At 41.9% G+C, this 15,145-nt stretch overlaps 1 protein-coding gene across 2 annotated transcripts; it reads left to right on the top strand.

The window, feature by feature from the left end:
- Positions 1–5,972: 5,972 nt before the first annotated feature.
- TMEM14A (transmembrane protein 14A) lies at positions 5,973–13,902 on the top strand. Of its 2 annotated transcripts, none has more exons than XM_064707602.1 (5): positions 5,973–6,102; positions 7,372–7,457; positions 8,981–9,082; positions 12,367–12,451; positions 13,447–13,902. In XM_064707602.1, exons 2-5 carry the CDS (start codon positions 7,382–7,384, stop codon positions 13,481–13,483), a joined length of 300 nt encoding a protein of 99 aa, XP_064563672.1. In that variant the 5' UTR covers positions 5,973–6,102; positions 7,372–7,381; the 3' UTR covers positions 13,484–13,902. The 2 variants fall into 2 exon arrangements, with proteins under 2 accessions (XP_064563672.1, XP_064563674.1); XM_064707604.1 differs by lacking the exon at positions 5,973–6,102 and adding an exon at positions 6,444–6,578 and having other exon boundaries at positions 13,447–13,624.
- The last annotated feature ends 1,243 nt before the right edge of the window (positions 13,903–15,145 follow it).

Here is a 15,145-nt window from a genome sequence, read left to right as displayed (position 1 = left end):
GAATATGCAGTCCATTTAACTGTTTAGTCTCCTTTCCAGTGTGCTGACCCATTTGCTTCCAAAACTTCTGCCAACAGTAAATTCCACAAGTTCATTATATCTGCTACAAAAAAAGTATATTCCATTCTATCTTTTCTATACCAATTTCCTACTAGTTTCAACAACTGTCCCTACTTCTACTTCTGGATGTTTTGGAAAGCATCAATCTTTATTCACTCTACCCACTGCCTTAATTGTATAAATCCTGATTACATCCATTCTGAGGATCATGCTGTGAGTAGCTTCACTTCCTTGTGTTTGATCCATGAGAGTATTGGATGTGGGTTTGAGTGGGACTGTCCCTCCATCTTTCAGTCCCTTCTTCAAAACTTAAGCAAAGATCATCTCTAAGGATCAGATCTAAGATTGCAGTTTCAGAACAAAAATGTCAGCAGTGAGCTAAATTTTCTGATGATTTATCATTATGGCTCAGCATAGAGCTTGCTGAATGTGTGGGTCAAGGAACTGACTGAGAATGGGGAATCCAGCAACTGAAATAAGTTATTGCAAAATCACAGCCTGAGCCACACTCTGTGCACCCCATAAAAGCTAGGATCTCAGAGAGCTCCTCCATCTGGGAGGGATGTTGTATCTTACTTTTCCTTCTTTTTAGTGTGAGGATGATCTGGAGGATGCCTGTGATGTGGATACTCCTGTTCACAAGCTTGCCCATACTGGGTCTGACCAAAGTTCAGCCAGCTCATGCTCCTGTCTTGGTCTATGGCCAAAGGCAGGAGAGAAAGAGTTACAACAGCAGGCATGAACTGATGCCTAGGAAAGAGTAAGGACAGGGAATTTATATATGAACTTTCATTCTAAAGCTTCCCTAGCTTCAAACTGTTTTTCAGACCAGGAAACTTTGAGGCACATACAGGTTTTAGGTAATTCTTTGGTAATTTTTCACCTGCACATACTGAGAGACAAGTTTTTCAGACTTGAAAAAAAGGTGTATCTTGGTGTATCTTAGAGAGGGCAAGTGCCTCTGTGCCTCTGTCCTTCAGTGAGTTGTTGTCTGAAAAATTTGTCTCTCAGTATGTGCAGGTGAAAACAGACCCTTCTGTATAAGCACATAGTGGTGAGAGGTATCAGAGATCTGCTGTCTATCATAGGATGACAAATATTAGGGAAAGGGTCTGAAAATACACACACACACACACACACACACAAAATCCCTCCTTTGACCCAAGAAACTTTCATCCTCATGAGTTATTTTCAATCAGCTGAAAACACCAAATAATAGCTAATAAGCCACTTCAAATAACTTTGAAGTCCCTTCGAGTTTCACTCTGACTTCATGAACTACTTTAAAATCCACATACTTACTATAAAGATGGAAAATGTGGGATATATCAGTAGCAGAGAACAGATAGTGGTCCTAAACTGATTTAGTTAGACCAAGAATTCCTGAGATGCTGAAGAGAAAAACCTCCATTTCTTCAGATGAAATCTATCAGCTTTTGAGAACTCAGCTGGGAAAATGAAAACACTACATTGAGCAGAAGCCAAGGCAGTTTAACCACTCACTCTCAACACCACCTACAGCCCTTTCTGGTGAGCAGAAACAATATGCTCTCTCAAACCACTGCATACCACAACCTCATTCCTGCATTTTGTTACTATTGGCCTCTCCACCTTTACAGGTAGCTAGAACCTAATTTCTCACACTAATATTGTGGATATTATCAGCTTGCAAGGCCCATAGGTAGGTTTCTGTGGGCATGCACCTTTTCTCAGTTTTTTCTGGACTCAGCATCTGATAAGATTCCTGAGATACCACTGATCAACCATAATCATGGGTTGCATTTCCCCAGATTTACCAAGAATTTCAGCTGGTGCCATACCTAATGGTTTCTTGCAGGCAAACTTCCTGACAAGTCAAAGAAAATGCACAGCTTCAGGTTATCTCACTGTTTTTTGGTGATGCCTACACAGACTCTCTCCAGCCCCCCAGCTGGTCATGCAATCCCATCTCTTCCTTCATGTTCTGATGCTTTGTAAAGACTCCTGACATAACTAATTTAAACAAATGACTGATTGAATGAATTCAGCAAAAGGTGATAAACTTTTCTGCCTGGTTATATTTCTGCCAGGCTACTGAGTTCACTCAGTCATTGAGGACTGGGAGAGATGGAGGAAAACTCATCAATTACTTCACAAATTAACATATTGGAACACAAAACTGGAAATGATGAGGCCCTTTTGGTAGCAATGACCTGTTAAACCTGAGCACCATCTCCTCTGAAATCACTGCCCAAGAACCCACCTCTTTTTCCTTTGCAGCCTTTAGTCCATGTTAATTCATAGAAAAGGCCTTAAATTTGTGTGGCTGCCTGCCAGGTTACTTCATAGTTATTATTAAAAACAGTATCTCTGCCTCTTACTATTTGATTGATGATTTCAGATTTAAGCTTTCATACTACATTTTCAAGTGACACCTCAGAACTGCAGTGTAATAACCCACAATGTCAGCTCAGAAAGCTGTACATCAGTCTGTGCATCAACCTCCTCAGCTTTTTAAAACAAGCTTCTGTTACTTTGACACCACTGTCCTTCCCACCACTTATCTGCTTATGTGTGTGTATATAAAAGCTTACAGAATTTATACCTAACAGTTGCTTTTTTGTACTGGAATATAACAACTGACTCCTTCCTTCATTACCTAGATCATTAAATCTGAAGCCTCTGAACATGCATTTCAGTATTTTATCTCCTCTTCCTTTTCCATAATCCCACCCAATGAGGAGAACAGCCTTTGCACAAAAATATTCCAGAATGACACCTATCTCAGAGTGTTTAGCTGCTCTATTCTCCCCATTTCGGTACCTTTTCTTCTGTCTATGGGATTTCAGAGGCACTCTTCCATTCCCTCCATTCAGAGACACCATTCCCTTCCAGATCCCTTCTGGAATCACTTTATGTTCTGGGATAGCAGTTAGCAATAAAGCTTACTGGAAGCTTACGATTATGAGTAGCCCTTAGTGTTAATACAGGAAGACCAACAAAAAGCACAAACATCTCACCAGAGACAAGGGTCTTTCATGTGCTTCCTCCTGCCAACAACTTCTCTAACAACAGGCAGCCTCAGCAAAAATGCCCCAGGGGAGAGAGGTGGGCTGTGTTACACAAGCCCCTTAGAGGTTTCTTGGTTTAGACACGACATAAGCAAAGCAAGGCACGAGCTCAGATTTTCTCAGGGAAGAATGCCTACATTCAGGTGAGACTGTAGCTGGGGCTAACACAAGGTAACTCATAATACAGGTGAAACTTTCTAGGGACAAGGCTGTACAATTTTAAGAAGCCTCCACTCAACACTTTTAACTCTTTTCCTCTTCAGGTCACATTTTTCTGAAGATGGAAAAATATATCCCTGAAACTAAGACAATTTTCTTGCCAGATTTGAAAGTTTGTTTTTTCAAAGCAAAGAGATGCTAGGGGCTGTTCAGAGAAATGGCTATGTTTATAATGGACAAAACCATGTATTTTTGCCTAAATTCATCCTTGTAGTTGGCTCAATTGTTGTTAATGGAACTTTCCAAAACCAAATCAAACAAATCATAATACAAAACAAAATAACCAAAACAAACTAAAATAAAACAGCTGGAAGCAGACACCCAACAGGGGAATTTCAGCTCAGATTGGCAGTAACAAGCAAGTGAAAACTATACTAGAAAGCACACAGCAACAGTAACACTGGCTATGTTGCTAACTCTGTTAGAGCTCTCTGTAAGAACTGAGGTGTTTGATTTGTCATGCTACCAAAAACTAATTTAATTAATTCTACTCCTATTCAAAACCTCCCATCTGTGCTGTAAAATACAGTAACCATTTTGCATCAGACAATAGTTAAGTAAAACCTTAGGGAAAACAGTACAAAAATACTTTTTGTAATTGAAAACTGAAGGGAACATAATAAGCAGCATATAATTATGTGAATTCAAATTTTACTCAGACTTCAGGGTTACCCAGTCTTATTAAGTGATGACATTGAATCAGTGAACACAACTGGTCATTATCCTAGAGGTGACAAAAGATACTGTATTTGTTGCACTTTGGAATCCCCTCAAATAGAATTGCATGGTTCTGCTCCATTTAATTCCCTGTTTATTTTACTATGTTTTTCAAGAGCCACAAGTCTCATAATACTTCATCAAGAAATCCACTCTCTGGATTTCAGCTTATGAATCCACTTTTTGTTTGCATTTTGGAGCCATCCTGCCCTCAAGTGTCCTGTGTTTGTTTTCCAAAGTTAGTGTACCTTAAGTTTTCCTTCCCACAGACACTGCGGTGAGATAAGGAGAGCAGTTCTGTTTTCCACTGAGCAGACAGACTTGGACAGCTCACATGGAGTGGGTTTGTATTGCAGCAGTTAAACACTACCAGAAAAAAACAAATGGAATGTTAGGAGTGGAAATTAGATACGTTTACCCTAATGAGAATGTTGATTTGCTTTCCAGTTAGCTCTTTGGAGCGGAAAACTCCCACACCTTTAAGCAAAGAAATCTAAAGGAAACACAGGATTTTGGCACAGATTTTCAAATGACCCCTGAAGGAGGCAGGTATCCAAGTCCTATCACATGGCATTGTGAGTCTCTCCCTGTTGTGGCCATGTTTATGCTCAGTCTATTTGTGGGAACAAGGGAAGTGTGGGGAACGTTACACACAGGCACCCCTGTATCACCCCCGAAGGACACGTCCTGCGCTGGTCCAGAATCACTCACTTGAGAAAAAGCTGAAGAAACACTGCGGAGGGGGACAAAATATGGACAAAAATAGCTTGCAGTGGAATAGGTCCAGCAAAAAGGTCTAGCAGAAAAGAAATCAGGGTGTTAAAATAACCACATCAAGCAGTTTCATAAATGAGCTACGTGTTTAGTATCAGAGTGTCAGGGCTTGTGGCTGATGTTTACCCTGACAAACACATCCAAGCATTCAGCCTACGTGCCTGCTCACCTGGCTTCATGCAGCAGCTCTCAGACTTTGAAAATACGCAAGCAAGGAGAGAGAGGAACCTGCTTATGAGAGGAGCAGGGGGCAGAAGGGTGCCTGACACAGCAATGAGTGCCCATTGCTGAGTCACAGGGCAACTGTGGGGGCTGCAGGCAGCAGCCCCTCACCCTGTCTCTGTGGAATGGGAGCACTTTGGGGACAAGTTGATCTGCAGATGGGACTCCATTCGTCAATTCTTCTATCCCAAACATGGCAAGGGGGGCTGGCCTTAAAAGAGTAAAATATCCATGGACCTTTCCAGAGCCAGGATAAGGAGTCTCAAGCAGGAGATGCCCACCCTGGAGCAGGGCACAGTAACTGAGGGGCCCCAACAGAGGGTGCTGCCCTACTGCACCAGCATAGCCACGACTCACAGAACTGCTGGGGGTGGAAGGGACCCATACAGACTATCTAGTTCATTACTAGTACCATGCTCTGTCCAACTGAGCTGAAACTTTGTGTGATTTAGTTTATGGCCATTGATCCTTGTCCTATTGCTGCATACCACCAGGAAGTCTGGCACCGCCCTCCCAACACCCAGCTTTGATTTATACCCATGAGCGAGATCTCTCTCATTCTTGTCTAGACAGAACAGACTCAAGTCCTGCAGCCTCTCCTTATAAAAGAGATCCTCCAGATGCCATCTCATCTTTGTGGCCTCCGCTGGACTCTCCCCAGTAGTTCTATGTCTCTCTTTTACTGCGGAGGCCAGAACTGGACACAGCAGTTCGGATGTGGCCTCACTAGGGCCGAGTGGGAGGGAGGAATCACCTCCCGCTGGACACGCTCTTCCCGATGCACCCCCGGATACCATTGCCCCCCTGGCCACAAGGGCCCTGCCGGCTCATTGCCACCCGTTTGTCCCCCGCGGCCCGGCTCCCCGAGCGCCGCCAGCCACCGCTCCGCCGGCGGCGCTGCGGGCGGCTCGGCCCGAGCCGCCGCCATAACGGCGACACGAGCCCTCCTTCCGCCGCCGAGGGGCTGAGCCGGGCCGGCGCCCCACGGAGCCCGACGGGCGCGGGAGGCGGGGCCGGGGCCAGGGCCGGGGCAGGTCGGAGGGCGGCGCGGCAGGACGAGGTACGGCGGGGCTGAGCTGCCGGGGGGACAGCGGGGGGCGAGCGGGCGGCTGGGCGGGGCGCGGGGCCGTCCCTCCGCAGGCGCCTGCCTCCGCCGGGGGGCCGCCTTCGTCTGGGGGCCGCATGCCCCGGGAGCTGCCGCCCGTTGGCGCCTGCCTTCGCCCGGGGGCTGCGCCGCGGCGCTGGGAAGCGGGATACGGGCTGGGGGCCTGGGCGGGAGGCGGCCACGAAGGCCAGGCACATCAAAGGCCTGGGAATTCCTGTCCCCTGCATCCCTGGCATCGCCTCTGCAAACCTCGGTCTCCGGGGGGCCATGGCCCCCTAAAGCCACCTTTTGTCTTGGGGGATTATGACCTGGGGAGGAGTGGGCTCGCTGCGAATTGCTTACTTTAAATACTAAAGGCCTGACATGAAATGCTGAGTGAGCACTCTTTGCTAGCACCCTTTAACGCTGTGGTCAAGGGCACCGACGCTGAGGTATAAAGAATTAATTAATTAATTTGGGAGGAGGAGGGCAAAGGTGTGTCCCACCGCTGATGGGAGAGAGGCCGTGGTGCTGCAGGGGCTCTTTGGCTGCTGAGCACTGCCATTCCTGCCTTTACACAGCACTGCCAGCGAAGTAGGGACCAGCATCACAACAGAGCCTTAAATGCTTTCTGCGGAACAGAAGCCTAACTTCAGACAATCCATAAAGATGAAATAAAAGGGGCATAGATGCAGGATAAAGTACCTGTATGTGTAGCTTCCCAAAACAGCCTAAGTTTCTGTCTGGAAACTTTGAACAGACTCTAAAAATTCGGTTTTTTGCCGGGTGCAGTGTTTGTTACATGCTTCTTGGAGTGCTCCAGGTATAGTGTTGGTGAAAGGAGATGCAAACCCTGAGCTGAGCACTCAGACCTGTACATATACATAGTGTGCTCTCAGCTCAGCAGTGTGACACAAGTGCAACTAAACATGCTTTGGTGTCAAGCTTTTTGCATGCATACATGTATTTGTGGCTGGGAAAAATGTATGCCACATATATCCCAAAAAAAACCCTAATGGAAATATGGTATACCCCTATACTGGGGTGTGTAAGGAAGGGCAGCAGTTAGTGAAAGGATGGTGCAATAGCCAGCAGGCACACCTTCACCTTCTGAATGTATTGACAGTGCCAAGCATGACTTAGGAGAGTGTAGTGTTATTTAGAACCCATTAATTAATGGTTTCTTTTTTACCAGGAGGAAGGAATTTGTTTACCTTCAGTTGCAATATATTTGGTTTTTTCCAGGGCTGGGACCATGGCTGTTGACTGGGTTGGTTTTGCATATGCTTCATTGCTGGTGTTTGGAGGAGTTGTAGCATACACTCGTAAAGGTTAGTACTGGGACAGAAGGATTTGGAAATGAAGCATTTGATTTCTTCTGTGCACTGTGAGACATTAAAACTTTGCTGTAATTAGCACAGGTGCACTTTACATCCATCGTTTGCTGCTGTAAATGCACTGAGTTTCATGAGATGTTCTTGGGCCAACTTAAGCATTTAAGTGAGCTTGTTTTCAGGGCAAACAGTGGAGGTTGTCATGTTATCTTTGACCTTAAATACATTTTGGGCTTTCTCATCACCCACAGCTTATTTTCTACAGAGAAATCCAGGCTTGATTCTGCCATTTCCAGATGCACGGTGGGAGAAAGCCCTCTACTCATGATGGTTAATTCTCTGGTACTTTAGAATGGTGCCTTTTACAGTAAGCTAACGTTTTAGGTGGCAGCGTACCCCAAAGCGCAGCTCGGTGTTGCGGGGTTTTTGCAGCCCCGAGTCCCGGCTCAGCGCCCGGCAGAGGTCGCAGCGGTACCGGGGACGGGCGGGCGGGAGCTGCGGGCGCGTTCCCGTCCGCTCCCCGGCAGCGCATCGGTCACCGCCCCTGTGCCATCGTCCGTCACCATTCCTGTGGTTCAGGGCCACCTTCTCCCTTCCTAGTGTGCCCATGCCTTGCTCTCGGAGACACATCTGAATTTCTGAGAACGCTGTGGTTTTGTGTAGCACTCACTACCGTCCCATTCACCTGTTCTCTTCGCTCTTTAATACTTGGTTGATCCTTGTGGCAGATCTAGATAATTTTTTATTGGTTATGATTTACATTTTCTTGCAAAGTCTTGATTGAAAATACTCAAAAGGATTGGGAACTAAATGGCATCGGGGATCTGAATTCTTTATTTATAAACATTTGGGGATCAGTTTAATTCAAATAAGGTCTGCTGTGCAGATTCTACACTTTTATCCTATAACAAATGTCTGTTCAGAAATTTAAAATATTAGGGGTATATCTGGGATTTATGAATCAGTTTTTCAAGAGCAAGAAGATGTCAAGGTACTTTTAGAAGCCTTGTTTTCATCCTCACTGCCATTTTTTGGGGGGGTTTTTTAATTCTTTATTCATTAAATGGGATGTTGGTGATAGCATTTCTTTGTCCAGGACTGATGTTAGACTGAAAGGCCTGACATTATGACCACACATGTTTTCTAATTTACTCTGGTATACATTTCTACCATTTTTGTGGACTCCTAAGTGCTCTAAGATATAGTTAAAATGAGCATACAGTTCAGAGAAATTACAAAAATCCTTCTTAAGTGTGATAGAGAAAATAGCCAAATTTTGGGTTGTATTTTTCCCAAGTTGCAAGTATTACTGCATCCTGATCATCTCCCTCTAACTTAGTTGACTTTGCCCCTAATCCCACACATTAGAATGAGCCAGTTACAGAAATATTACCTCTCTCTTCACACTGGGTAAGCTGGAATGTGGCAAAATCAGTTCTATTGTAGAGAGACAGCTGCTTTATAAAGATTGAGCTTAAACACCTTGTGTTGAGAAATAACACTGGAATGATTTCTTGCAGGTAGTAAAATCTCTTTAGCTGCTGGACTCACCTTTGGCTCTATGGCTGCTTATGGAGCTTTCTGTGTAACATGTGATCCCAGAAATGTGAAGATATCATTGTGTAAGTGTTTCACTGCAGTAAACAAACAAACAAACAGCATCCTGAACTGCATGTAAAATTCTCTTTTTAGTAAATTTTGGGTATTGCTTTGGTTTAAGTGTTGGGTTTTAACTAGAGTTCAGCACTTCAGCCTAGCTTGGAAACATCAGGAGCCATTTACAAGGTAAGGCAGATCATTGACACAAAGCCAGTAGGTGTGTGTTACCACCTGGCAGCACCTCCTTTTATGAGATGTTTGCCTAACATTGCACATATTGTGAAATCCAGCTGATAAACAGGAGATAGTACTATAATAAAATCATTACAGATTGCAAAATTCAATCTGAGCAATAAAGGAGATGGGCATCCACTGTTGCATAAAGTAATGTATCCTCAGCTCCCAGGGAACGGAACAGTTCAATTTAGGGGTTTTCCTTTGCTGCTAAGGAAGACAGGATACAGACTGGGCAATAATTGTCATGGCAGCTAGTTTGCCATGAAACCCTCATGGTGGCAAAAATCTACAAATCTAAAAATCTTTTGGGGGACATAAACCTTGCACAAGTGAATTTGCAATAAGAGCTGTTGGGAGCTTGTCTCACTCATGGTTTTAGCAAAGGTGGTTTAGGCTGTGGTTTCACATGCAGAAATGCATTTAAAATGCATTTAATCCAGATTGTGTGACTACACAATTAGTTTTTCTCAGCTTTGAATTTGTGATGTGTTGTTCATTCTGGCTTTGTGCTTTGCATCAATCACAGTTATAAAAATTTCCATTAAAAAAAAATGTTGAGTAGCATTGACAGCAAAGTGTTCCCTGCAAGTTCTTTATTAAAGGTGGTAATTGCGGACCTAATCTGCTCCTAGATGGCCTTAAATTGGATTTCCAGTTTTGCCACCATGACCTTGCTCAGATTAAGTTATCCCATTGTTTAAAAAAAACTCAAAACTTTTTTTGGAATGAAGACACAGCCTTAAATATATGTACATTTTCCCAATCCCCAGGTTTTGAAGGGACTAATACAAAATTTTCCCTTAATGTGCTTTTGAATGTCTAATATCTAAAATACCCAGTGTTTTACATTTAGTGTAGTCGTAGGCATGTGAGGAGTTTCTCAACTGGAGAAATGTATAGTACTTGTTTAGCAGAAGTTACTGCAATGAGATGAGATAGAGTTCACTACAACTGCCTTAGAAAGTTTTTCTTACATAAAGTAAAAGGAACAAAGACTTTTTAAAGCAGTCTTAGTTTAGAATGTTTACAAATAAATGTTTTAATTGCTTTTTATTACAAATGTGTATTGCTTTTGTGGAAAACTAGAATGTTTTCACTTGTGCCTAACTTGCCAAAATGTGAAAAGCAGCTAGAGCACAAATGAAAGATGGAAATAAAGTGCATGGAAGTGACCACTCTGAACTTAGAAACCACTACAGTAAATTACAATGTAAAATAAAGCAAGCGCCCAAACCTTTAAAAGGTTAGGAAATCTAAAAACAACCTATCCATCCAAACCAGAATTATTGACAGTAGCTTTCACCTATGCAAGACTCTCCTACAGTAATTTAGGTAATATTCTACTACAAGACCTTGATAGTAAGGGTGTTGTAACTTGTCCTACATACAAAGAGTATGTAGCCAAGGGGTACCCCAGGCAAATTATCTTAGTTGTTTTATAAATTACTATTTCAGGCATTTTCCTACTTCACCTGAAATAAGCTCTGTGTTTTCTTGGCTACTTTAATGCATTTTTATGTGTTTGAAGTAGATTTAGAAATTCAAAGCTTAGTATGCAAGAGTTAGTAGCATTCATAATGCAAGTTGATTCTGATCTGTATATGATTCACTGGATTTAATTGCTCTTGATTTATTGAATTTCTTTGGTTTAAGATGAAACAGTGAATGTGTAGCACTTTCTGAAATCTGGTCTGAAAGTTGAATGCATTCAAAAGTCTCTGGAATGTATGAAAAGCCAGGTACTAGCAAATGGGGGAAGAAAGAACATTACAGAGTGAATATGCTTTGTAGTTTGTAATAAACTGTAAATATACTCAGGACTCTGGCAAGACACATGCTGTGGAATAGGTCACTCCTTGAGACATTCCTGAGAGGATCAAGGCTATGTGACTAGAAAATAAGAGCAATGGATAATGGAGCATAATATTTTTTTTTGCAGCGTATCTTTGATGAGTGCACATAGTTGGTAGAGTTCTGTAAGATACTTGTAACTGTCAGGGCTTGTTTTGTATGCTGAAGTGAGTTTAAAACTAATTTTTGACACCTATGAACACAGGACTGGCCCCAGGATTAGACAGTGGAATTTGAAGAGAATTAGCCAGATGGTTTAAGTACACCATAAAAAAGGGAGGAGGTCTGTGTGACTGCCATTACTTTGGCTGTGAAAGTGACAAAGCCCAGCTGCTCATGAGAAGTCCTGCCTCTCTGCCCACTTTTAGGAAGCATTTCAAGTGCCAGTTATTTTATGAAGGTAGCTATCTTTGCAGTTTCATGTGTTCTCCTCAATCTTCTCATTTATGTAGCACTCTGCAGCCATAGTTCAAAGTGAAATCCCTATGCCTGATGAGTTCAATGGTGCCTCCATTTTTAGATTAGTCTACTCCAGGAAGAAGATGTAGTTTCTTTCATAGTTTTTCTCTGCTGCTTGTGCTGCATTTATTGCCCTCTTGGGCTGCCCACCTCTTGCCCACAGGCAAGGAAGGTTCCCTCATAGCAAAAGGCTCCAGAGGAATTGTAGTCATGAAGAAGGAGATGTTGATAGCCATATTCTGTAGCAAAACCAGGTGGCAAACCTTCCAATATAGCTTTTAAGGCTCAGCAATTAAAGAGCTAATATCCTAAAAATAAAACAGGTAAGAAGTTGACTGCTCTAGCTCCTTGAATAGTTTGAAAACAGCTGCAGTGATCTAGACTGGTGGAATTTATGAGACACTATTCCTGTAATTCAATATTCATGTGACTGCTATGGCCAAGATTCTTTCTACTTTGTTGGTATCCCCATGAATTTAGATACGGGTGAGTAGAATTGACTGACTGACAAACTTACCTAGTCTTCATGGAATAGGATTCAGCATTGTGCTGCACAGGGAAGCTTTATTTGTAGCTAAAAGAAATCATAATGGTGTATTTTGGAAAAGCAAGAATGTCTTTATAGACTCTGTTTCTGATCTAATGTTTCACTAAATTGCAGTTCATAGAAAAACAGAAATGGCCTTTGATAACTCTGCGTGTTCCTGAGTGGTCCACTGAGAAAAGTGAGAACATAAACATATTGGATTGTCTTTTACAGTTTCATCTTTTCTTTTGACCATTATAATGGGAATGAGGTTCAAGAGGTCCAAGAAATTAATGCCAGGACTAGTAGCATGCCTGAGGTAAATACATATTGCAGATCTTATTGTAAAGATTTCACAGGTTATCAAATAGTTGCCCTTTCACACCCTATTCAAGACACTGTTGGTGGAAGTCACTGTCATTCAGCAACTACACAGTTTAAATGAAATTAGTTTGGAGGTCACAGTCCTGTTTCCAGTGAGCAGCTTTTTCATCTTACTAGGCAGATACAGCTGGTGAGAAGTGACTTTTTCAGCACAGAAAGGAGAGGGCAGCAATTAAATACTAATACATATTGATAAGGCTTTTGGAACAACCTAGATAAGCCTTAGTGTTTTCAAACACATACATATAAAATTAGTCTAATTTCATACAACACTGTCATCTTAAAAAAAATAGGCTAACACTTTGGTTTAGAAGTGCTGCATTCAAAACTACTGGAAGCACAGAACTGTTAAAAACCAGGACATTTTAGACCTGACCTAAGAACTTTGGCCAGTATTAATGCAAATTTTAAAAAAATTCTGGCTGTTCCAGCTGCTTTACTGCTGCTGTTCGGCATTCTGGAAAATATGATTTTCTGAATCTCTTAATTTGGAATTAAATTATGGAGTAAGTTCAAAACTTTTTTCCCAAATAGTCTGTAATGCAAAACATTTTCCAGGTGTAAATCAGAATCCCCATCTCCTGAAGGAATAACTGTATCTTTTTCATTTTAATATTACAAATTTAATATAACACCATTCTGTTTTACTTCAGTTACATACAGGGAGGAAAAAATCAGAAGCAATTTAAAAATTTAAGAATCAGGACTTACACTGGAAAATGTTATTGTCCATTGTGGATTGCTTTTCCAGCCTAGGTGGGCTTTGTTTTTCTAGACACTGACACTGGCGATCTGGACACCTGAAAAGACAGCTTAATAGAGACTCTAGTGTCAGCTATTTATGAATGCACTGTTATTTAATGATGACTTACACTGATTTTATTAATGACAGCCATATTTATGTTTTCTTGTTTTGGTTTTTTTTTTCAGCCTATTGATGATTTTGAGGATTGTTTTTATGCTGTAGGAGAATTTAGAACCGAATATGACTGCCATGACCACCAAACAGACATGCTCTCCGTACTTGAAAGACAAGTTTGAACACAAGTCTTACGCTGCATTTATATTTTCTGTAAAAGATCTGTACCTGTTAATCGATTATTGATATGTTGTTGATATTTTAAAAGCTTTTTTAAAAACTAAAGCAAGTGTTTTGGTCTTATATTTTGATCTACTTTCATTTAAGCAGTCTGTTAACTCATGGGATTTTTCATTGTAAGTTTGATCTCTTTTAGGGGTGCAGAGCGCCCCAGGAAATTGAGTTACTCTTGCACTGTATCTCTGAAAGAATATCTATAAATACATGTTTATGCTAAAAAAGCTATCTTGTATTGAAGTATAATTTTGCAGTTTCTGAGATTAAATAATCAGTTCTAAATCAAAAAAGTCTTGAGCCCGTACTGTGTTGCACTAAAAAAACAACTTTCTTTCCAACCCACGCTCTTGTTCCCCTGGTTCTAAATATAAAAAATCAGCGCTCAAATAAAATGTAACAGGTTTGAAGCTTATCAGTTTTTTAAGCAAAGGAGTGAGCCATTTTGTCAACAAAAGAGTCTGGTGCTCTGCTGTGTATTCAGTAGTGGTTTAAAACACGTTCCATGCTGTAAATTGCCAGTGACATGAACCATGGCTGAGCTTTGTCATCATGCTGCACAGAGAGGTTGCAAGCTCTCAGTACTCTGGGACAGGTTTGCCATTCCATTTTCTCACAGATTATCTTGCTGAACTCCCCCCAGTAAGCAGAAGAGACTGTTCAGTCACAAACTATTCAGGGATTAAAGTTGCTTTGATTTGTGTACAAAATAAATATTCCTGAAGTCTCACAGCTTGGCTAAGACTGTCTTCTGGTGTACAGGGAATATAAGGAAAATCATTAGGAAGCAGTATGGATGGGTGCCCTCTTGAAGACAAACTTTGCTGCTTTTCATTTTTTTTCACACAAAGCTTGCTTATGAAGGTTATTGTGTATCATGATATCTCCTTTGTGATGGTTCCTAAATCATAGCACTTATTTGGAAGAGAGGAATATCCCAGTGAAATGAGTACTGTGCTGGGCAAAGCACTGCTTCCAGCTACTGAGGTAATCTTAATGTAATCTTAACCTGTTTGGAAGTCAGCACTGGGGCAGTGTGGTTTGTACCTCTGAGATGCACATGGCTCTTCTTAGGCACACATCAGGGAAGGAGTTAACTTTGCTGGGCAGCAATTCTTCATGTACACTGGCTGTTTGCCTAATCAGTTGGAGTCCTGCTGAGGAGAAACAACTAAATGCAAAGAAGGATGGCTTATGGCAATGTTCTTAAAGGGAACAGTGATTGTTCCCATGAAATTAGGGTAAAGAATCTGACAGAGTAGTGCATGCTTTAAGCACTGCTGAGGTAAAACTCACTCACTGAAGAGGTAAGCAGCCAGTGCACTTGGCTTTATAACTGTGGGAAGTGACTGCAGAAGGTAAAACCTTATAAAAAAACCACTCAAGGGGCATTTGCCTCACTGACCAGCCAGCCAAGCAGCAAAAAGAAGAGCAAGGGAATAAGTCCTCTCAGCAAATGAAAATCACAGCAGGCCAATTAAACACAAGGACTTTGATCTTTCAGTGAAAAAATCACTCCTAAGAGATTCATGTGGG

This window comes from Zonotrichia leucophrys, chromosome 3 (genome assembly GCF_028769735.1).
Source record: "Zonotrichia leucophrys gambelii isolate GWCS_2022_RI chromosome 3, RI_Zleu_2.0, whole genome shotgun sequence".
Lineage (NCBI taxonomy): Eukaryota > Metazoa > Chordata > Aves > Passeriformes > Passerellidae > Zonotrichia > Zonotrichia leucophrys.
The sequence above is the reverse complement of the archived record's forward strand: the minus strand, read 5'-3'. Positions and strand labels throughout refer to the sequence as shown.